We start from the raw sequence: 24,340 nt of genomic DNA on the forward strand, positions 1-24,340 counted from the left end.
CTTTCTCTTGGTCACAGCCAACAGTTCGCTTATTTAGTCTGGTGCTACCGTTACACGTTCTATAATACCCTGCTGTGTAGTTTCCAAAAGCCAGTCCTTCGCACTTTGTTTGTAAATCGCAGGCACATTGTAGAAAGCATTCTTCGCTGGGGGAACAACCCTGTTAACCCTGAGCTTCACTAGGACATCTGGTACTTTAGGTAACGAGGCCGTCTCGTCCGGTCTTTCGCAGTTGTTGACCCAACTTTCAACAGCTTAAGTCGCTTGCCGTTGAACGCCCCAGAAGAGAACTTCGTCGACATTTTGGAACTCAGCATTGATTAATGGTTTAGAAAGAAAGAGATTACAACAGCAGGATCGAGGAAATGATAGATATGACAGATCGAGATGAGACATTTAGGAAACAGCCGCCAGTCAGGGATTGAAAAAGTGTTGACGAGTGTTCATGAGCCTGAGTTGGCAGTCGTGCGATTAGCTGCACATTAATCCTTTCGGTGTCAGAAGGGACTGGAATAACCTCGATGTTCGAGGGGCGATCATCAGACATACAGGTTGGCCTGAATAAATTGCCCTGTGCTTTTTTTTTTTTTTAAAGGTGGCGGGGAAATCTGCAAACAGACACCTGAGAAGAGAACTCAGGGTGTGGGGATGAGACTAGGGGAGAGATGCTGGGGTAGTTGCACTCGCCCAGACACCTACTGATCTCTGTCCCGACCCACTAAAACCCCTCCAGTCTCCAGCCCTGGTCTTCCCGGAACGACGGTTAAGTATTACGTCGGGGAGTGGCTTTTGTGCGTGATGCACCCTCTTTACTCTTATAACCTCCTAGCTAACTACCTGGAGACTGGTAATTAGCTACCACTGGCGTGTTGGTGGTTGACCCGCCACACACGTTGCAGCTCCAGAACAATCTGAGAGGCGGCCGCACAGACCGCGTTCCAGATGTCCGGGTCGTCGCACACCCTCCGGACTAGATTGTCCGGAGTAGTGCCAGGCCCGCTCACAGCCATCATGTTGCTCCTCGCTCTTGCGAAACGGGGGCATACGAAGGAGACATGCTCAGCAGTCTCCTCCTCCTCCACGCACTCGGGACACATGTCCGCGTGTCCGAACCTGTGTCCGAACCTGTGCAGATATTGCCTGAAACAACCATGGCCTGGCAGGATTTGTGTCAGGTGGAAGTTCACTTCACCATGTCGTCTCCCGACCCAGCCGGATATCTCCGGTATGAGTCGGTGCGTCCATCTGCCCTTTGTGGAGTTGGACCATTCCCGCTGCCAGCGGAGCATCGAGAATGACCTTCTGGTACCTCGTATGCCCCTTGTGTCACGTTGGTCGAAACACTCTCTGGCCTCCTTGATGGCGATGCTGATAGGCATCATGCCGGACAAGACACAGATTGCATCGTATGACACCGTACGATACGCACTCGCAACTCTCAGGCACATGAGCCTGTAGGTACTTTCCAGTTTACCACGGTAACTGTTAGTACCTAGCGCTCTGGACCACACTGGCCCACCATACCTAAGTATGGACGAAACCACGCTGGCAAGAAGTCTTCGCTTGCTGCCATAAACCGCTGAGCTATTGGACATCATACGAGATAGTGCTACAATAGCCGATGAGGCCCTCTTACAGGCATAGTCGACGTGACTCCCGAACGTGAGCTTGTCGTCCACCATAACCCCCAAGAGCTTCAGGGATCGCTTCGAGGTGATGGTGCAGTCTCCGACTCTGACCACCGCCTGTTGCTCCGATTTACGGTTGTTCACAACCGTGACCTCCGTCTCCAGTTCCGAGCTCCAGTTTCCTGGAGCGCATCCAGTCCTCGACCTTGCGTATACAGTGCGCGGCCGTCAACTCGACCTCCTCGATAGACTCGCCGTAAACCTCCAGCGTTATGTCGTCTGCAAAGCCGACGATCACAACCCCTACAGGGAACTTGAGTTTCAACACTCCGTCATACATGACATTCCACAACACCGGGCCTAGGATAGAACCTTGCGGAACTCCTGCGGTAATTGGGACGCACTTCTGACCCTCCTCCGTGTCGTAAACAAGTACTCGATTCTGGAAATAATTTTCCAGAATCTTGTACAGCGACACCGGTACATGGATGCTCCTGAGCGCGAGCGCTATGGAGTCCCAACTGGCACTATTGAAAGCATTCTTCACGTCGAGCGTGACGATTGCGCAGTAGCGTATTCCCCTTCTCTTGCGCTGGATTGCTACCTCCGCCGTCTTGATGACGGAAGAGATTGCGTCCAGCGTGAACCTGCCCTTCCGGAAGCCGAACTGGTTACTTGCCAGACCGTGTACACCCTCCGTGTACCTCACCAGTCTGTTGAGTTGATCCTCTCAAGCACCTTGCCCGCGGTGTCCAGCAGGCAGATAGGCCTATATGCCGATGGGTCCCCTGGCGATTTCCCAGCCTGCGGCAATAAGACCAGTCTCTGCCGCTTCCACCTGTCCGGAAAGAGACAGTCATCCAGGCACCTCTGCATGACTGCCCTGAACAGCCCGGGGGCCGTTTTTATCGCCAGCCTGATCGCCAGGTTAGGGATACCATCCGGTCCCGGTGCCTTGCTCACCTTTAGGGATTTGGCGATCACGATGAGTTCCTCATTCGTAACCCTTGCCTCCTCCCCTGCCTCGACACGGCTGTCGTCGCTCACGGATTGGATGCTCGGAAGGTTGGCCGACCATCTCTGGTCTATGTCTGAGATACTGGAACGTCGGACGTGAGACTCGACTGCCGGAGGCCAAGGACTTGGCTCGTGGCGTGGAAAGAGTCCCTCGATGATACGCTCCAGAATCGCTGGTGATCGCTCTCCAGGCGCCAGCGCGCCTTTAGTCTTGGCCATTACGATCCTGTAGGCGTCACCCCACGGATTTGTATTGGCACTCGCACATAGCCTATCGAAGCAGGCCCTCTTGCTGGCCTTTATCGCACTCTTTAGCATCGATCTTGCCGAACTGAATGCTGCGCGGCGCTCTGTCGTCTCTTCTTCGTTTCGCGCACGCTGCATCCTCCGTCTTGCACGGAGGCACGCACTGCGAAGGTCGGCTATCGCGTCCGTCCACCAGTAAACCGGTGGCTTTCCATTCCTAGGTTGGCGAGTCCTAGGCATGGTGGCGTCGCACGCCCGCGATAGCATAGCAACTAGTTGGTCAGCAGTCGGGCGGAGCCAACTGCCCCCCTCGCGCTCCCTTCTCATTGCCTCTTCGAATACCTCGGCATCAAAGTGCGATGTCTTCCACCCGCGAACGGTCGGAGTTATGGCTCTACCCGTCGCTTGCCGCCTCTCGTTGTTGTCTACACTATAACAGACCGCCTGGTGGTCGCTATTAGTGTAGCCATCGTCTACCCTCCAGTTCTTGATCAGTCCTAGGCTGGAGAACGTCACGTCGATGATCGACTCCGCACCATTTCTGCTAAATGTACTTTTGTTCCCAACGTTGGCCAGATCTAGGTTGAGCTTTGCAAAAGCCCCCAACAGGATCTGGCCCCTCTGGTTCGTGAAGCGACTTCCCCACTCAACAGCCCAAGCGTTGAAGTCGCCCGCCACCACCAACGGCGTTAGGCCCGTTAGCTCCATGGATAGGAGGTCGACCATCTGGGTGAACCTTTCGGTAGACCAACGTGGCGGAGCATAGCAACTGCAGTAGAACACTCCGTTTACCTTAGCAACTACGTACCCTTCTTCTGAGGTTGAGACAACCTTCTGAACCGGGAACTTGCTCGTCGTACATATGGCCGCCAAACTGGACTTATCCGCAACCCAATTACCGTTTCCGGAAGGGATGCGGTAGGGATCCGATATGACGGCGATGTCCGACAACGACTCAGTGGCTGCTTGGTGTAGCAGCTGCTGAGCCGCGAAGCAATGGTTCAGGTTCAGTTGCGTCACCCTTACGCCCGTGGTTTCGCAGCCGGCTTACCGGCTGGGCACCTGGGGCCTCCCATAAAGTGTTTGGCGTCCCGTTTCCCGGAACATACCATGCACTTGGGAGACTCCACACAGTCCTTTGCTTTATGGCCTGCACCTCCACATCGCCTGCACAGCTGGCTCCTATCGGGCCCCTTGCAGGTCCAGGACTTATGTCCGCCCCCAAAGCACCGGAAGCAAATGTCTGGTTGCTGTAGTATGCCCAGAGGACATACAGACCAGCCGACCTTCAACTTGCCCTCTTTCAGGGCCAGGTTAGCGTCCGCCGACGGTAGTCGGAAGGTAGCTATCTGGGTCCCCGCCGGACCTTTGCGGAGGCGGATTGACTCGTAAGCCACCTCCACCCCGCACTTCGCTTTTAGGGCTTGTGCAATGTCGCACCCCTCAGTGATTTCGTCCAGGTTTTTAAGCTGGAGAGTCACTTCTGAGGTGAGTGCCCGCACTTGCACCTCCTTCCCTAGGACCTTTTCAGCTACCGTTTTGTAGGTAGCCCCCTTGTTCTTGGCGTCCTTCCGGAGCTCAAGTATCATCTCGCCAGTGCGAGATCGGCGGATACTCCGCACATCCGCCCCCAGATCCTTGAGCTGGGTTTCCCCCCTCATCTTCTTCAAGACTTCTGAGTACTTCGACCCATCCGTCTTGAGTATGAGGGCATCACCCCTACTCCGCGCCTTTTTGACCTTTTTTGGTCCTCTGGCCGCTCCGCCATCATGTCGCGTCGCACCTTCCCGACGCTTCCTACCCTCTACGGTAGTCCAAGGGTTGCCCGTAGCCTCCACCTGTGCCTTTTCCGCGGTGGACCTTGAACCGGTTGGCGTGTGTTCCCGTGGGAGTAGCACGACCAATCGGTTCTTGGTGTTCCCGGGGGCCGTTTCCCCCGGGGACTGCCTCGTTCGCTTAGAGACCTGCCCCGTGGAGCAGACCGACGCGAACGAGGGGGCGTCTGTCTGCACCTCTTTAGATGCAGTCGCCCTCCCGGTCCTGGCCGCTTTCTCGGCCGCCTTCACCCGAGCTACGAGTTCTTCGTGCTCCTTTCTGGCTTCATCAATGGTGCTCCGAAGCAGGAGGAGGCTCTGCTTCAGGTCGCCAGCGATGTTTCGCCTGTTCGCCAAGAACTCGATTATGGCATCGAGTTGTTCAGACAGCGCCGCCACTCTTGGCCGCGTGTCCATACACCTTTCGACGGCCTTGACTAGCAAGGGACCGTCTACCGAGATGTCTGGTGTGGATACCGACGGATTCGCCGTTTTTCCACCTCCAGACTTCGCCGCATCCGTCTCCGCCTTCTTCTGCGAAGACCGCTGGATGCTACCTCGTGCGAAGGGATTTGGTAACCCCTCCGCACCCGTCTCTTTTGTTTTTGAGTTCAACATTTTTGTTTATTGGGTCCCCCTACCAGCCGCTATCCTTATCCATAATGGAGTAGTCGCCTAAATGGTCCCAAGGTAGTCTATGCCGGAGCAGTGAGGCCATGGCTAGGGGCGTCTGCCATAGCGCCTTATGGGCAACTATGACACCCCCGACCGGCGCAAGTCAGGGAAAGACATCTGATCCTACTCCTGCCGGGTTCCCACCCGGCAATGGACTCGGAACGTACTGGCCTGCCAGGTTTTACGGGACGGAGACCCCTGCACCGGTTGCAATCTCGCCGTTTCAAGCCGTTATCACACGACATTACTAAGGGAGCTCGGCGCAGGTGCCAGCCCAAAATCATGGTACGAAAACGAAATCCGACTCTTATCCTATAGTGATGCGACCAGTTGCCGTAATTGGGAACATTACTGGCATCAGTCCCGATGGGCGGTATAGTGCATTTGGGTGGTGGGAGCGGCACTACTCGCTCCGTCGGAGCTGCTTCCGGCCAGTGTGGCTTTTGCGAGAATTCAGCGGCCCAGTGCCTGAATCTCGCCACGACCTAGGCTAGCTCCCGCTGATGGTCCGGGACTGCTTGCTAGCAGTGAGCACTTCCGTGGCCTTCAGTAATCGCCAATTACCGACCCGTGGTGGCATTCAGCTCTGCCCTGTGCTTACAACAGAGGAGCAGACCAAACACGTGGAGGGTTTTGGAAGCGGTTCGTCTGGCTTTGCGGCCAACTACAACGCTGCGACAGGGCTTTGGTATAAGCCATGTATTACTCCTGACCAGAGCCTGACAAAGTCATTTTCAATTGACAATTATCAGGTTATAGTGACGCTTTGACCCGTCGCTTTCAATTGGTTTGTTAAGCTATTCACGGATTTCCGATTTCTATATATCATCTGAAAAAGTGTAGTTTTCTGACCAAAACGTGATTTTTTTTAAACTTTTCATCATGATCCTTCGATTTTTAAAAAATTGCAAAATTCGAGTTGATCGCGACCACGTCCCGATTCACCTTAAAATACGCTCCAAATCGCTACAATGACAGTTGGTATATGGGCGAACTGTCATTGTAGCGATATCGAGCAGATTTCGAGCAGTTTTAAATCTTGATTTAAAAAACGGAGGACAATGATAGAACAATTTTCTAAATCACGTTTTACTCAGGAAATGCAGATCTTTCAGATGATAGAAAAAATTGATATAGCTGAACAACCCAATTGAAAAGCTTTTGTATCATTTTAGAGCACTTCGTGAGTCACATGACACCCAGTCGAAAGCTCTTGCTGTGATTCTGACAACTTAAGGGCTTGAAATTGATACAAACGCTTTTCAATTGAAAGCGGAGTTCATCACCATCATTCTCACATGATGATTCTCAATTGAAAATGACAGTGTGCGCTGTCGGAGACAGAAGGCTTCCATACAGTACTTCACGTATATATATGGAGGAAATATTGATCGAAACTTGCGTGACGTATTTATTGGATGCCGTTGCCGTTCTAACTACGGTTTGCGGTATTATGAAGCTACCATCAAACGACGCGATGCGGTTTCAATTTCAATTAAGACGCTGAAGGAAAGGGAGGAGTTTCTCTCTTCGTCACTCTCTCCGTCAATTGAAATAGTCAGTCATTAGTTTCATTTGAAACGATCCGATGAACAACAGACGGGGAAGAGAGAAAAAAGTGATTCGTTGACAGTAGCCGAAAGGAATCAAGTGAAAATGAAACTGATCGAATCGAAATGACAGCGCGAGTATATCAGTTTAATTGTTTTGTTTCGAAAATGTAGAGCCCTGTTCCTCACTTAGTAATAAATAGTTTATATCATGTTTTTTTTTTTTTTAAAGGGCCAGTAACCCTTAACTAATCGTCTCTTGGTCGTTGTCACGTTGCCTAAGTCCTCTAAAAGCCGGTTGCCGACCCTGAGAAATCACAACAAAGAGCTAGCCCGGTTGAGTGAGAACTGAGCACTATTAGTTTCCTAGATTGGCACGAATTTTGTACTACCAATCAAGTCCAAATGAGTCTTTTCCCGGTTAACATGATGAAGTTTAGGAAGAAACAAATCTAGAGACATTAACAATTGAAAATATATGATACTTTAAATCCATTCGGTGAATGTAATTTGAGATAGAAAAATCTTTATTATATTATATTGCTTTTAAAGTAGCAAGTACAAATTTTGCGAAATGAGCGTCTCGATTTATAATAATCTACAAAAACTTGCTATGACCGAATTTAGAACAAGGAAAAAACAGCATCGCTTATTGTTCCGAAAACTCGTGAGTTTTAAGGGGTTGCCTTTTTGCTCGAGAAAAAAGAGCAAATTTCAGAATTTTTTAAGCGGGTATCACCTTTTTTATTCTTTTTTTATTAGTTACTAGCTGACCCGGCAAACTTCGTCCCGCCTATTTTAGTGTTTAATTTAATAATTTTAAACATTTCAAATTCATTGATTCCTTGTGATTGGATTATATCGATTAAAAATGACTGGTTTTATCGGAATGACAACATCCTCGTCTTTTGGCTTTTGTACATGACCTCTATTCCGGATATTCATTGGGTGCATTTCAGTTATTTTCGTTGTTTTCCAGAAACTGAAAGTGGTCATCTTCTAATTCAAAATGGTGTCCAGGGTTAATGCTTCTCTACATCATTTCCAAATGTAGTAGTATTCGGTTATTTTCGGCTGTTTCCCAAAAGTTGCCATTTTTCAATTCCAACTGTTGTCTACAGTCAATTTATAGCTCCTTGTATCATTCTGGATCCGGTGATACTCATATTGGGTGGTATTTGGTCCTTTGGGCTATTTTTCAGGAACCGTAAGTCGCCATCTTGGATTTAAAAATGGCATTTGGAGACAATTTCTGGCCCCTGAGCGTCATTCTGGTTTAGTTATTTTCGGCTGTTTTCCAGAAACCGGATGTCACCATCTTGGATTTCAAAATGGCATTAGGAGACAATTTTATAGAAATCGGCCATTTTTGGCTGTTTTTAGAAACTGAAAGTTGCCATCTTACAATTCATAATGGTGTCTGAGGTGAATTTTCAGCTTCATTCTCGTTCCAGAGATACTCGTATTGGATGGTATTTGGTCACTTTAGGTTTTCCGGACACCGGAAGTCGTCATCTTACAATTCGAAATGTTGTCTGAGGTCGATGTGTGGCTTCAGTGCATCATAACAATCCCGGAAATACCCATATTGGGTGGTATTTGGTCATTTGCCGCTGATTTTCAGAAACCGAAAATCGCCATCTTGGATTTCACATTGGCATTAGGAGACAATTTTTTGCCTCTGAGCGTCATTCTGGTTGAAGAAACACTCATATTGGGTGGTATTTGGTCATTTTCGGCTGTTTTTCAGACACCGGAAGTCGCCATCTTACAATTCAAAATGTTGTCTGAGGTCGATTTGTGGCTTCAGTGCATTATAACAATCTCGGAAATACCCATATTCGGTGGTATTTGGTCATTTGCCGCTATTTTTCAGAAACCGGAAGTCGCCATCTTGGATTTCAAAATGGCATTAGGAGACAATTTTTGGCCTCTGAGCGTCAATCTGGTTGAAGAAACACTCATATTGTGTGGTAATTGGTCATTTTCGGCTGTTTTCTAGACACCGGAAGTCGCCATCTTACAATTCGAAATGTCTGAGGTCGATTTGTGGCTTCAGTGCATCATAACAATTCCGGAAATACCCTTGTTGGGTGGTATTTGGTCATTTGCCGCTATTTTTCAGAAACGGGAAGTCGCCATCTTGGATTTCGAAATGGTATTTGGAGACGTGCCAGAAGAAGGAAGGGTGTCTGAACATTATGGACATGTTTGTTACACCTAAAAACATTCACCTGCCAAATTTGGTTATATTCGCTTGATTGTTTCTCGAGCTGTGCGTAATTTGAGTTTCATTTGTATGGGACCCCTTCCTTATAGAAGAGAGAGGGGTGTCGAACCATTATGGATATATTTGTTACCCCTAAAAACAATCACCTGCCAAATTTGGTTCCATTTAGTTGGTTAGTTCTCGAGATAAGCAGAAATTTGTGTTTCATTTGTTATTAACCCCTCCCCAACAGAAGAGGGAGGGGAGTCGAACCACTATGGACATATTTGTTACCTCGAAAACCATTCACATACCAAATTTGGTTGTATTTGGTTGATTGGTTCTCGAGCTGTGCGAAATTCGTGTTTCATTTGTATGGGATCCCTCCCTTGTAGAAGAGGGAGGGGTGTCAAACCATTATGGATATATTTGTTACCCCTAAAAACATCCACCTAACAAATTTGGTTCTATTTACTTGGTTAGTTCTCGAGATGTGCAGAAATTTGTGTTTCATTTGTATGGGACCCCTCCCTTCTAGAAGAGGGAAGGGTGTCGAATTAACATGAACATATTTGTTGCTTCTAAAAACATCCACATGCCAAATTTGGTTTCATTTACTTGGTTAGTTTTCGAGATGTGCATGAATTTGTGTTTCATTTGTATGGGACCCCTTCCTTCCAGAAAAGGGAAGGGTGTCAAATTAACATGAACATATTTGTTACTCCTAAAAACATGCACATGCCAAATTTGATTTCATTTTCTTGGTTAGTTTTCGAGATGTGCATGAATTTGTGTTTCATTTGTATGGGACCCCTCCCTTCCAGAAGAGGGAGGGGTCTCAAACTACCTTAGTCACCTTTCTCGGCCCTTAAAACCCCTATATACAAAATTTCACGCTGATCGGTTCAGTAGTTTTCAAGCCTATATGGAACAGACAGACAGACAGACAGACAGAGCTGCATTTTTATATGTATAGATTCAACAATAGCGAAACACGTCTGTTCATAAGAAATACCAAATATTTAAGGAGTAATGGCCGTTTTCCCCAAACGCTTTATATTTGGCAGAGGTTTGCGGTGTTTACGATGGCGACGCAGCACATCAACTGAAATAAGAAAACTCATATTTTTTCATAAGTGTATAAGAATTTTTATAAAAATTTTATTTTCAGTGCAAACTGGAACGTTTTTCCCGAAAAAAACATGTTTTGAGCACTAAAAATTGCAAAAAATCGTTTTTTCGGAAAAGTTTAACTTCGTGTATCAAAAATCGATCGTTCAACGACCGGCGGATTTAATAACGAACATTTAAAAACAAGATGAAGAAAATCGGTTCAGTAGTTCCACCGCAATCGTAAACCCGACAAGGTCGTTTTTTGAGGAAAACCATTCCAAGATAAACGCGTACAATAAAGTTTCAAGTTAAGCTTATGCGGCCGTGGCGAGGCGCGCTGCAAATCACTTTAACTTCCTCCCTATTGCTCAGATCTTTATGAAATTTTGTAAAAATGTTGTACTTTAAGATAATGCAATAAAAAAAAATTTAGAAAAATAATTAAGGTATCGGCTCTATTATCGTCAGGTTTGTACAATTATCGTCCGGGGGTTTAATAAAGTTATAGAGAACCAATCTTTTACAGGAAGATGCTCTGCATTATGAAGTACCATCATGCGAAAAACTAGCGCTCTATGACACCATTTACCCTCTGACGATAATAGGTAAACCCTGAATATAATAGAGCCGGTACCCTATAACGATTTGCGAATTCAGTGAGCCTAAAATACGCAAAATCTTTGCAAAAGAATAACTGTTTACAAGTGTTAAAAACTCTGTCTCTAATGTCATTTCGGTCGTATTGGTAATTTTCGCGACTGTTCCAACAATCAATTGATAAACTTTGGACAGCACTTTCTATGCAAGCTTCTCTAAGCAAAAAAAAAACGTAATTAGGAAAATGAACACTTGTGTAGTAATCAATATATGACCATCACGAATAACGTGTTCTTCCTAAAACCTAAAAGCCGATTGCTACAGCAAAACTGTACAAAATTGTAAAAATCGGTTCAGTCAACCTCGACAAAAGGGAGCTTCGAGGAATTCAAATTCAGATCTTCCAATGTTTTATACATTTGTATAGATCTTTATTGACTAAACAACCACCGTGTTACGCCGTCAAAAGTTCAGTTATACACTATTCACTATTTTTATCTCGAAGTAGATAGTTTTTTTCGACATGGATATTTTACAGAACTAACTTTACTTTATATTTTATATACATCATGAATGATTGATACCCCACTATTTGAAAACATCTTCGCTTGTATCTTATTTTCTGAAATCGTATCGAAAGAGTGATACTTTTGTGCGTCGGTTATTTTTCTGATTTTTTCCATAGAATGCTCAATAAAATGGCATTTGGATGAATTATTATGACTTTTTTGTTCAGCCCAATCATACAATTTTTTCGTGTTTGTAATTGTTCATGTTCTTTAGCTAAACTTGCGTTTCTTGCCATTCGTTTCAATGTTGTGCTTGTGAGTATGTGTGATATATATGGGTACGAATATTTCAATCGAAACACGAATATGCGTATGAAAATTTTGAATGGGCAGTAACCAGATGTCAGAAATATAGTGTATTTAACATCGATATTTGAGCTGCTTTCACTGTTTGATCGAATCAAAAATCAAATATCTTAGGACAAAGCATAATTTTCCGCTACAGCTTTTTGCTCAATCGAAGTGATTGCATATATGTACCGGCACAGTACAGCCACAATCCACTATTTGAAAAGTCGTTCAAATACAATTTTCTTTCACTCCCAGAACGTGCAAACACTGAACAATATGCTTCACTATTCTTCTCTGTTCACAGTACAAACAGAAGCACGCCATCCTGATCGAAACGGCCTTGCTAAGAGAGATGCCTGATGCACTGTCGTCTCCATTCCCCGAGCTGTTCTACATTCAGGCTAAACTCTCCAACATTAAGGTAAGCATACGTTTGCTCATATTCCCGCACTCCCCTTCTCCCGTCGTCGTACATGGACTGGTATTCCATTACCGTAAGAGCGTACACACAATGGAAACAGGATTCTCAATCAGATTTACCCCCAACAAGAGGCTTAGCATTCCAGTTTCGGAATGGTGGCTTAGGATTTACAAGCACCGGAAGGTTAATGGGAAGGCAGGGAAATTAATTTTTGTGACGAGGAGATTATTTTTTTGCAATCAACTGCGATCGAGCCACAATATTATTTAATTTCAAAAAAAAAAAAAAAAAAAAAAAAACAAATATATTTGTAACGAGGGAGATAAGAAAGTTCTAGGTAAGAGTAGAAAATAACGCCATCAGAGCAGAAATCGTTTTCAAGGTGAAAAAACAATAAGCTTATTGCTCAACCCGTCACGGGTTCAGTTTTCCAATAAAAAAAATTACATCCCCCGACAACTATTTGGGTCATTACATGGAAATTGAACTCAATGACAATTGTCCTGTAGCAACTGAAACGGAAACGGAAACAATAAAATTGTTCCATCCATGCCACCCCTCTCTCTGTGCGACAACGTCTCGATTTACACCCATAAAAGGCAGCCAATAAAAATCCTTCTGCTTGGTTCGCACTTCGCAGGACTAGGGCCTTCGCCCTTGCTTTCCCTTGAAGCGGGTGCTGTCGCTATTTCTAACCAGAAAGGCATAAAAGGATTTGTACGATACTTATACCAATTGTTATTGGGAAATTTACCCTGCTCCTTGGCAGGTTTATGTCCTATGTTGACAGGATTGTATTGTTAACATTGATGAGGCTATTTATCGCAGTTTTAGAACATCTAGACGAATGACGTCTGAGCAATATACAAATTCATTTCCATATTAGCGTAGTACAGCGGTCCCATCCTGGGGTACGCATAGAGCCTTCGAAAGCCTTCAGGGGGTACGCGAAAGAAAAACCAGTAATGGCGGATAAAACAATTTTTCTTTATATTACTGCATTTGTTGTTCAATCTTGCTCTTAAAACATGTCTGTAGCAAACAAAAAGAAAATATAGTTCAATTTTAAACCTGAGCTGGACTACCACAACATGATCTACCACTACTCTTTCCCACTCTGCGAGGACATTCCAAGCCAGGGGGGTACAATGGATATAAAAAATATCTTCAAGAGGTGAGAACCGCTGGTGTAGTAGAAAGTATGAGTCAGTTAGAATCCAGAAATAAACAATCACTTCGGTCTCGAAATTGGTTTTCGTTCAAAGAATGTTAAGGTTTCAGAAATGTCATTGTTTACTATGTATAATTATGATTATAATAAATTTTGTTCATTTTTGGTTTGTTTTCACTATTCTCTCTTGCCAAAATTGATTAAAAAAGAGTCTTCTCATCCGTCCAAAGTGGGCTTTCCTATTTCTTTTCGAGATATAAAAGCAAAACAGCGAAATAGTAGGTTACATTTATATATATTTTAACATATGAAAAAAGTTTTGGTACAAAAAAATGACAAACTTATTACCAGCCGCTTGTGTTGGAGTGGCGTTCCAGTTTTCATTGTATAACCAATTATTGTTGGTTCAGTAAAAACTGGCTCAACCCGCTCGAGCAGAGCAGCGGCAGAGCTGCGCAAGCGACGCCACAGTGTGTCCTAATCGAGAAACGGACGGCAAAACTATTTTTTCAAGTCCTATGTTATCCATACCTTCTAGAAAGTTGCTTCGTCTACTGCTGTCCTTTATTCAATGGAGTTGGTTACAAATTTCGCCGTATAGAGGGCGCCATACCTAACTTTTGAACGTGACTTGCTAGACGAATAGTTTCTTCTGCAAAGCTGTGTAAAATTTTATTACAAAACTGTTTGCCGAAAATCTCTAACCTGAAATTGAGATTTCAGAGCTACAAGACGTTTTCTAGATAGGATTTATAAAAGCAGTTTTTCATTCATATGTTCAACTCTAAGGCCTAAAACACGATTGTACAAAATTGAGAGTGACGCGGTAAATCAAGATGAACAATTTCTAGTGATATATTGGTTATTATATACAGTATTCATGAATAAAAAGTGTTTTCAAAGGCTTTTTTTATTTAAGTTTCATGAACATGGTTATTTGAACAGCTGCATTAAAAATGTTTTTCTTACGTAAGATAATCAATTCACCCCCTCTCTCCCTTGTAAGATAGCGTAAGAAAATTGCACAACTCCCCTTCACCCCTATTTGATAACGTACTTATTGAACGGCCTCTTACCAGTTTTAAAAAGGAACGAGTATCTTCTAATTATCATTACTAAAATGCACGTGATGGAAATGCAAACGATTGTTTATTTGCTTGAGGAGCTTTCGGAAGATTGGTGGCTACACATAAAAATATTTCAGCAGCTCCCGCTGCAAAGCTTTATGCGATGTTTTAGTGTAAATATTTGCTGCAAAAAAATTTGGTTCTCCAGAAAAATGCTACTACGATTGCCATCCAATACCTTCCCCCTCCTTGTCACAGCTTGTCATAAAACGATCATACCCCCCTCCAACACAAATGCTACGTCATTTAAGTATGGTCCCCGTATATCATCATATCGAAAACAGGCGAAATGATGCGGTGATGTCTCAGACGTAAACTGCTCTGATTATGATCCAATGCTGTTTCGATCATGTACAAAACAGACGAATTTAATTACTCACGGTGTCTCTGGTTGAAGAACTTATCCAAAAAAAAATTAGTATCGCTCTAATACTCATCATTCGAAAGCTTGAGCTGTCCCCTTTAATATCCTACCAAAACTGAAATGTTCTATCGGGGGGTCTAGAACAATTTGTTTTCGAACATATATTTGTAATTAAAAAACTAGTGAAATGGAAATAAATAATATGTTTCAGAAATACAAAAAGTTATCAGGGTTCTCTGATCGTACTGAAATATTCAGGGTTGTTTATATTTATATAACAAAACAAAGCTTTACATAATATCAGATTTTTTGAAAAGGGTTAAGTGGGGTGAAAAAGACCTTTGAAAATTTGGAGTCGAAAATCAGCTGAAAACAAAAAAAATGTTGTGACTTTGATTACATTGATTTTGATCGATGATTGATTTGATTGATTTCTTCAAAATCGACATTCTATCCTATAAAAAAATATAAAATGCCGGTTGTTAAGAGTTGCTGTCGTGGTTTCATTATAGTATATTTGCATTTTTCTCCAAAAAATGGTGATTATTACAGCTCTTTTTTGCTTGTCAACAAAACTGGACCCTGTATCTAAACTATACGTTTTATAGAGCAACTCGAGAGCTTTCATTTGATGTTATTATAAACTGGGCCCTTTTAGTAACGACCGAGAAAATTTCATTATTCATACATGTTTTAAATCATTATTTAAACCCATTGTGTCAGGAGCGCAACTACGTTTTGTATCGATGTCCCCTAATCGAGCTTAAATCTCCAGGGTTTGTTCATTCATGAAATAATTTGTACACATAAGTTTTTTGGGAAAGGAGTTAGTGGAGTGAAAAGGTCTTCAACCTGTATTCACGTCTGGTCTAGAACCAGGGGGACCCCTCGTGCTGAAAAGCCCGGGACATTTGCCCTCCCCACCTAAATCCGGGCCTGGTGAAATGGCATTTTAAACTCTAATGTCCAGGTGCTGCTAAAATCATAATGTTACTGTAACTTTGAGTAGAATGCATCGATTTTTCTGCAATTTGGTATGCTTATTGTACCATTGTACCAGAGATGGTCGGGTTTGGCTTTTTTCAAACCCGTACCCGACCCGTACCCGAATTTTGTATTTCGGTTGAACTCCGATCGAACCTGAACCCGAAAATTTTATTTTTGGGAAACCCGAACCCGACCCGAACCCGAAGCTGTGAATCCCGAGCCAGACCCGAGCCACAGATTTTTTTTTGGAGGTCAATTTTTTAAACCAATTTGAGACTGGGATGTTATAGAGCTATAGCCAGCATTTTAAATGTAGGTACAAAATAGAGTTGCGCTCCTTGTGTAACAGGTTCAAATGATGGCCTAAACCTTGTTATGAAAAAATCGATTTATTTTTAAACGGTAAACTTTTTGAATACGTCTAATAAAAACTCTTGAGTTGCATTATAAAATGTATTGTTTAATTGTAGGACCTAGTCCTGGCAAAAAAAAACTCCAAAAATCACCATGTTTTTGAAGAAAATTGTAAATATCTAATTATGTAACCTCGACAGCAACTTTCAATAACCGACATTGTATATTTTTATAGGATAGAATTACCATATCAATTTTCAGAGAAATTGATTAGTTATAGCTTTTTTGTCTTTTCAGCAGTTTGTGAACTCAAAATTTTTGAGTCTTTTTACCCCACTTTACCCTTTTCAGAAAATCTAAGATCACGCCAAACATTGTTTCATTATATGAAAAAACAAAACTTGAATGTTTCAACACTATCTGATCGGGCCCTCAGCACCAAAATTACATAGTTCCCTTTCCACCAGCTTTTCAATTACAAAAAAAATGGTCGAAAAAAAATTGTTCTGGACCCGCCGATAGAACATTTCAATTTTAGTAGCATTTAAAGGGGACTTCTTGAGCTTTCGAATGATGAGTATAAGAGCGATACTAATTTTTTTAGGATAAGTTTCCTCTACCAGAGAAACCGTGTACTACAACCAATCTTATCACACAAAAACGACGCACGTTCTATCTGTCTGTCTGTCTCTCAGATTCTTATAGACGTGGTAACTTCTGTACAGATCGGCGCTAAAATTTGTATGTTGAAGTTTTTAGGGCCGGAAATGGTGATTAGATTAGTTTGAGACCCGCCTCCCCTATTCTTGAAGTACTAAAATATTGATTCTAAATAGAAAATCAGTTCATCCTGACATTTTTTAATGAAATGTTATATGATGACAAAATCGGATGAAAAAGGTAATAAAATCGAGGGCAGACAAAATCGGGGAGTGATATAATCGAGTGATTACAGTGCTGGTAAGTTGGAAAAAAAAAGGTTTCGAGAAAAACGCAGCGTAATACTCACTTTATTTGCACTCACGACATGCAAAATACATTTTCAAATATACCTTAATCAATAACCAAAATACCCGAACTTTTCACTTTTAGAGTAAAGCATCTGAAAAAAAAATCACGAGAATACATTAGTTTTCGACCTTCCAGAGTAGGGTCCCACCTTAAAAAGACCCATTGTTGGTTGCAATAGTGACACCCGTCGATTTTGTTTAGTTCCTCGTCATTGCAAATTGCAACTTGCACGAAGTGTAGAATGATTCTCGTTCTATTTGTAAAAACCTATATTAAGCGTCTTAGTAGAGTGATTTAAGAAATCAGAAGAAAGAATTATAAGTTTCCGTCAGACTTCACTAGAAATTTGAGAAATAAATATTGAATTGAGTCTAACGGAAACTTATAATTCTTTCTTCTGATTTCTCGTTCTATTGTTATCTCGGCAGCATTTCCTATCACTTTCAGAATTTCATCAGTAGCTTAGTATTTCATAAAAGCTAGCAAACATGTTTGACACAATTTCCTTTCATCTTTATTTCAACTGGTTCCCAAATATATTGTCAGAAATACATTGACATGAGACAGGCTGTTCTAATTCTACGTTAACTTGCAGTCGTGTCTTATAAACAAACTCTTAAACTATTCACCTAGACAACAAACTAAGAAAAACTACCATTCTTGGAGCCACTGATGAGGAGACTCTTTTATCTTACCTTACACTCCCTAACTTTTTTTAAGGGTTTTTATTAGGTCTATCAATTAGATTGCATGTTTTTGCTGTTCAGCAGATATAATCTTTTGTAACATCGGGGATATATGGCGGGTGAGGCTAGACTTCCCATTTGAGCGTTTTTTTGTGAGTTTTAATGACATTGGCAGTATGAAACCGAGCGTTGTCATGCAATAGCATCACGTGTTCGTACTCGTATTTCCGTTCTGCCGTTTTTCGCGCTCGGCTTAATCGCATCAATTGAAGTCGATACCGATCCCCAGTGATGGTTTCGCTCGGTTTCAACAGCTTAGAAGACGTCGTTCACGAATTATGCAACGCATGAAGGGGTTATTGTTATATCTAGGTTACTTAAACGTTATTGTTACTTAGGGGTAGGGATCTGAAATCTAGATTTTTAGCGTTACGTAATTCAGTGTTGTTAGTCTCGCTCGTTAGCAGCATGCAACATCTCATGTGAGGTTCTCGTTGCTACCGCTATCACACACTGGAGAATTCTCCATTTATGCTATTTATTGTTCTTTTCGCTTTCTTTCTTGCTCGCATTCGCTCCCGAGATCATATGCACACTCTCCCGTCTACTCTCCTCGTGTGTACTTGTGCGTACCTACTCCCCTACTCGCGAGGAGATGCTCAAGATGCTTTGCGATGGTTGCAGAGGGACAAAAAAATAAAGGGGTATCGGACTACTTCGGCAGCGGTTTGCTTCGGCTGGTTTTGCATTAGACTGCTGTAAAAAAAACTTACCAAAGCAGTCCGATACCCTACACGTTGAGATACTCTACATATTCTTTGCCCCACTGTCGGCTGTCAGTACATGAAGCAAAACCGGGAAGAGAGCATTTGCGTTTCCGAGCACAGTTTTTCAAGCACTCCTCCTAGTCGTGCAATTTTAGTAGAGTATTGCTACACGAAAGCAGGGACTCGCGTACTCTTTTGCAGTCGCTGAGTAGCAATACAAAAGAGTTTTTTCGTGTCGGTGCGCACTTGCTGCTACTCAGGGGAATGCGAGAAGAATAAAGAGTATATCGAAAGCGTGTGTGCAGAAGACTTAAGAATCGTAGCATATGTCTCGTTCTTAAGCAGGAAGGAGGAGAAATGTTTTGCTTCTCGCTCGCTTTGCAACGCTGACGTAATTTATGTAAGACATCTAATAAATGAGCCGTTGCGAACCTGAGTGGTCTATGTGCCATCGATTGTTCAGGAGAAGCAATTTTCGAAAAATCTCTGAATAAAATTTTGTTCAACGGATTCTTTCAAACAAAATGTTCAAAATTGAAGGTTATGAAGTGGTTTAACATTGGGATACATTAAATTAACAGTTTCTTTGCGAAATCGGTGATTTCACTCGCCAATGTACATAGACCACTCTGACTTCATATATATATATTCACTGGAATCCTCGAATCGTTTCGGAACAGAGTGGTCTATGAACACAAACCTGGTGAAAGACAAAGAAAATGACGGTAACTCGTATAAAATGGCTAGTGTCACAGGTTATATGGTACATATAGTATATCACATGTAAGATGTCACGTGTAACACAAAATGTTGCATATTACATAATATTTGACATGTTACATTTTTCGTGTTACATTACGTGTAACATGTTACATATTACGTGTGACATGTACAGAACAAGTGACATGTTACTTATCACATGTAATATGCTACATGTTACGTGTTACATGATAGTATTACACCGATTTATGTACATAGACCACTTTGTTCCGAAACAGAATGGCCATTCTGTTTCGGACGCAATTTCAACATGGTATAAATCACCTTTAAAGTTTCATTTTTTGAAATATTTTTTATCTCCCAAGTACAGTTTTTTGTGTAGATGCGGAATATGCAAAAAACTCATTTTCAAAAAAAATGGTCTTTAGACCACTCTGGTTCGCAACGGCTCAAATAACACCGAACTGGTTCTACCAAATACATAGCATAACCTTCGCAACGTGAAAATTCGGCTACACCGACAACGTAAAAGTTGCTTTTTTCTTTGAGTTGCTGTAATGAATTCATTTTTCATCACTCGTCACGATGCAATAAAGAAAACCCTTCCTTTAGGCTGCCAGAGCAGTTGTTTACAGGCGAATCAAACGACGCTCAATGTTCCTTGGCTTCAAATAATAGGGAATATCAAAGTTTGGCGACTAACTACCAATATCGAAGCTAGCTCTTCCTGCGTCTACCATGGATCCTCGCGGCAGTTTTCGACATTCCAATTTTCAGAACCATTAACTGTACTAAGTTCTCACTAAATTCAGCGCTGTCATTTTGTAACCGCTTGCAACTTTGGTTCTTAGGAGTGCGATACATTTCATTAGCATCCTACCGATGAACTTAGTCACGAGAGCAACCATTCCTGCATCTATCGGTGAATCGGACTGATCCATGAAACGTACTATCACTGTATTCTTTCTTGCATACTCCATCTTACATCACATAAATACTCCGGATAATAGTTAGAGTAGGTACGTACACAATATTTTACGATTTTTGTACCAGATCATGTTGGATTTCCAATGTTAGTGTCCAAAATAAATATTGTTCTCTAGGTTACCATTCCGCAAAACTTTTTAATAGTAAAAGAAGAAAAAACCTATTCTAAACGCGCCTATGTTAATCAGTAGTAGTGAAACCTAATATAATAATTCTCATGCTAGTTATTTAAAATTAACTGCGAGCCCATGTCACACTTTGAACTGCACTTGTGCGCCACTTCAAAGGGAAAACTTTTACTCCTCCCGGCGTTCATCTGTCATTACAACTATACCTAATCGCTTCGTTTTCCTCTTACATGTCTCATTGTAGAAAGTGCTACTCAACGCCTCGTTCCAGGACGGAAAGAAACTGTTCACTTCCTATCACACCAAAACCAAGAGGCGCAATTTGCGCAAAGAGCAATTCAAAACACTTTACCGCAATCTGCAAATAAAAAAGGTAGTCTACAAAAACTATCTGCACGACAATAAGTCGAAGCTCTCCAAGCGGAAGCAGCTAATCAAAAGCTTCGAACACAACAATCAGACCATTTCAGTGCTAACGGAAACCACCTTCTACGGGTGTGAAAGGCAAACCAAGAGCTGTATCGGCCAGGTGTACAATGCACAGCCCTTCTACTTGTACCTCGGTCGCCATACGCCGCCCTGCTGCCTGGACAAGCTAAAAACCATTTTCCGACACGTGGTGGATGAATTCGAGAACGTCGGCATTCGCTACTGGCTAGACAATTACGCGCTGAAAAATGCCATCGAGTTTAAATCGCTCTCGCCGGACGCTTACGAAATAGACATAAGTTTTAACAGCGACGATGTGCAACGGTCGGTCGCACTGCGAAAGGCACAGTCGAAACCGTACACCGACGGGGACGGTTTTCACTGGTTAAAAGCCACCGACGGCCATTACTTCCGGGTGCAGTACTCGAAGGTTAACCAGATTGCGGTAAATTTGCTACCCTTTGACCTGAGCGGCGAAGTGGTCCGACCCAATGGATTCTACGGCTGGAAGGCAAAGAAATTTACAGTGGAATTCCTCCATCCCATGTCGACGGTGCTGTTCCTCGGAAAGCCCATTATGTGCCCGAACAACGTGGTGGAGTACCTGGAAACGAAGAACGTCAAGTAGGTGGTGGTGGGAAACGGCGCGAGAGGGTGTTGGGCTGCGAGAAAGAGGGTGTGAGAATGTTATTTGTTGCTGTGATAGAATGGTGCTGCACATTCCGCGCTCGAGTGGATTGGCGAGAACGTGATAGCTGTTGAGAAATGTTTGTAAATAAACATTAGTTAGCGCTAGAAAAGTTAGTTTAGGTTGGGCTTTTAGCAAATCAACGTTTTGTGTGGTAGATTATTAAAAAATCCATTGTAATCGAATCACTAATAAATTTTGTTCTCAGGCGATAATACTACTAAATACCAATGTTTAGACATCTCCCAAATATAAAAAGATAGTGATTTTAGTCGATTTTAGCAAGGTGATTGTCAAAACTTATTATATCCTAAATACTATGAAAACAGATTTCACTCGTAGATAAGTTATTTTTGATTGTATACTTTTAAAATATACGAAAAACTGTCTCTGACGTTGTTTTGATTGGAATATTATTTTTATGACATTATCGAGAATAAATCAGTTCAAAATTACTCTTGAGGGCGGTGTTGAAAGTGTCGATAAAATTCACGAAACGTCACTCTTTAATGATTTTCTTCAGTAACGTGATGTCACGACCAACCAAATTCTCTTGAATTCAACCACTAACGAAGGACAACAATATTCTATTATTACTTCATTAGAATTTGTCGAAAACACAGCACGCAAAGTTTTTGAGCATTCTTACTTGTATACTGATGCTAATGGCCAGTTCGTCCCATTACGTATATCAGCAAACCGAGAATATCGCGTTTCAATCTAATTTCGTCGCATTGCCTGTGGGGAGATGGGACTATAAGTTTGGATGCTTTCCAAAACGAAATTGTTCAGTTTTAATAATTAGCTACAATTTCCACTCGAAAATTCGTTTCAATTTTGTTGAATATGCAAATGAGATGGAATTGTTATGCGCGGCAGTACAGTTCCTGCAATGCTTCGACTTCAAAACTGCAGGGCTGATAGTCGTTAAAGATTAGGAAGCCTAGCTCCCTGTCATTCAGCCTAGCCTGTTAATTTGGTATTTTGTACTTACAAGAACTCGAAACCATTTCAAATGCTCAAATTCACTCTAAGCCCTTAGGCATTTTCTGTTTTTCATTATGTTAGACAACATACCGCTCGGAAGATACAGTAACTGATTTAATTACCCTAGTATGTGTGCATAAGAGGAAAGTAAGAATGATTCTTTCGTAATTTCATGTTAGTAGGCCAAAGTATATACTACAACTGAACGTGATTTTAGTTTAGTTTTGGTAATCAAAAATGTATACGCATACCTCTGTTATGTACATTTTATTTACGTAGTAAGTGTCACTGCAGGCGATTTTATGTAATTGTGGACCACAATTCAAGTACAAACCTAAGTTCAGAAGCAAACTACTAGATAGTTCACTAGTTGTGATTCTAATCAGAGTAGCAAAATAAACCCTAAACGAATATTAATAAAAATTTTATATCTCCACTATCTTCATATATTTAACGACATTAGATAAAACTCTTCACTAGTAGTCACCTACATGAACCAAAGATCCAATTGTTTGACATTTTAAGAATTACCCTACCAACATGTTTCCAATGTACAACTACCAAAGAATACTACAGTCCTTTTCATACATTAGTTAAGAAATAAATAATTTATTGTTTCCACTACATTCAACGCGCAGAGTTGTTCAATGGTAGACTGATAAATTCACATTCCTTGCCACGCCGCTTACTGACTGCTTCGCTGCGGAAGCGTTTAGTTGGAAGCTACCGTGCTAACCGTTTCCTTCACCATTTCACCCTCAGGAAGCTCCCGCACCAGCGACAACAGCCGATCCAGCTTCTGCACCTCCAGCATGTGCGGATCCACCGGAACGGCCTTTTTCGGTGCTTTCGTTTTGACACGTAAATTCGGCGACAGTTTCAACGTAATTGTCGTTCCTCTGAAAAATGAGACACGCGGTTAGGATTTATATGCTCATTTAACCTCAAGACGGCTTTTCACTTTGCCGTGCGAGATTACAGACAATTACTTAAAGTTTAGAGGGAAAGTTTTGGGAAAAGTGTCATTGTCAGGTGAAAACTCACTTGTCATCTCCGACAATGATAAACGGTAGCTTATGGTTGAACGCCAACCGGGACAATTTATTCTTTCGCTTGGATACGACGGCTTGGATACAAATCGCCTTATACTTGTTCACGTTCAGATCGAACACGAACACTTTTCCCTCGGTGGTAACAGCGGCGAATACGGTGCTGGAGTACGGTGCCCACTTGACATCGCCAACCGAAGCGCCCAGATCGAAAATAAACAACGGCTCTCTGCAATTAAACACACCGAAAATTATTCGCTCGCCTCAACAATGGAAACGAAAAAAAAAATCAATTTTATTTAAATATGATTCGCTTACGGCCGCATGTCCTCCCATATCTTTACTCGCCAATCGCCACTGCAGGATGCAAAAATATTCGAGTTGAACTTATTGTAATCCATCCGGTGCACCGACAGGTAGTGAGCATAATATGTCATAAGATATCTGGTGAAAAAGAAGAACGAACAAAAGCAAACCGAATTAATTGGATTTGATTCGAACATATTTTTGAAAATGTGATTGTCGTTGCTTAAAGCTAAATTGCTTTTTTGCTTACATTGTTCACTAGGGTGGCAATGGATACCAACTTTTCGAAATTCGTTTAAAAGTTGGGCTTAAAAGTTTGGTCTTCTCAAAAAAAATTCAGCTCAATCGGGCTTCGGGAACAAATACCTCAAAGCGATTAAAGTTTAACTATTTTAACCGATGAAAAAATACACAGGCAGTAGGTAGCCCTACCGTTAAACGAAATTCGA

The 24,340-nt window shown here is 42.4% G+C and overlaps 2 protein-coding genes across 5 annotated transcripts in view; one reads left to right on the forward strand and one right to left on the reverse strand.

Moving 5' to 3' along the window:
• LOC129732757 (ribitol 5-phosphate transferase FKRP) overlaps positions 1–23,161 on the forward strand; it is a 29,000-nt gene extending 5,839 nt beyond the window's left edge. Inside the window, exons 3-4 of the mRNA XM_055693949.1 lie at positions 12,014–12,130; positions 20,677–23,161. Of these exons, the coding sequence (XP_055549924.1) occupies positions 12,014–12,130; positions 20,677–21,489 (930 nt within the window). The 3' untranslated portion in view covers positions 21,490–23,161. The remainder of the gene's footprint in view (positions 1–12,013; positions 12,131–20,676) is intronic.
• LOC129732756 (dynein intermediate chain 2, ciliary) overlaps positions 23,116–24,340 on the reverse strand; it is a 65,157-nt gene continuing 63,932 nt past the window's right edge. For all 4 annotated transcript variants that reach the window (XM_055693945.1, XM_055693946.1, XM_055693947.1 and 1 more), the window contains 3 exons: positions 23,904–24,029; positions 23,581–23,814; positions 23,116–23,435 (listed from right to left, as the gene is read on the reverse strand). In XM_055693945.1, coding sequence (XP_055549920.1) covers positions 23,249–23,435; positions 23,581–23,814; positions 23,904–24,029 — 547 coding nt within the window. In that variant the 3' untranslated portion in view covers positions 23,116–23,248. The remainder of the gene's footprint in view (positions 23,436–23,580; positions 23,815–23,903; positions 24,030–24,340) is intronic.

This window comes from Wyeomyia smithii, chromosome 3 (assembly GCF_029784165.1).
Source record: "Wyeomyia smithii strain HCP4-BCI-WySm-NY-G18 chromosome 3, ASM2978416v1, whole genome shotgun sequence".
NCBI classification, from domain to species: Eukaryota; Metazoa; Arthropoda; class Insecta; order Diptera; family Culicidae; genus Wyeomyia; species Wyeomyia smithii.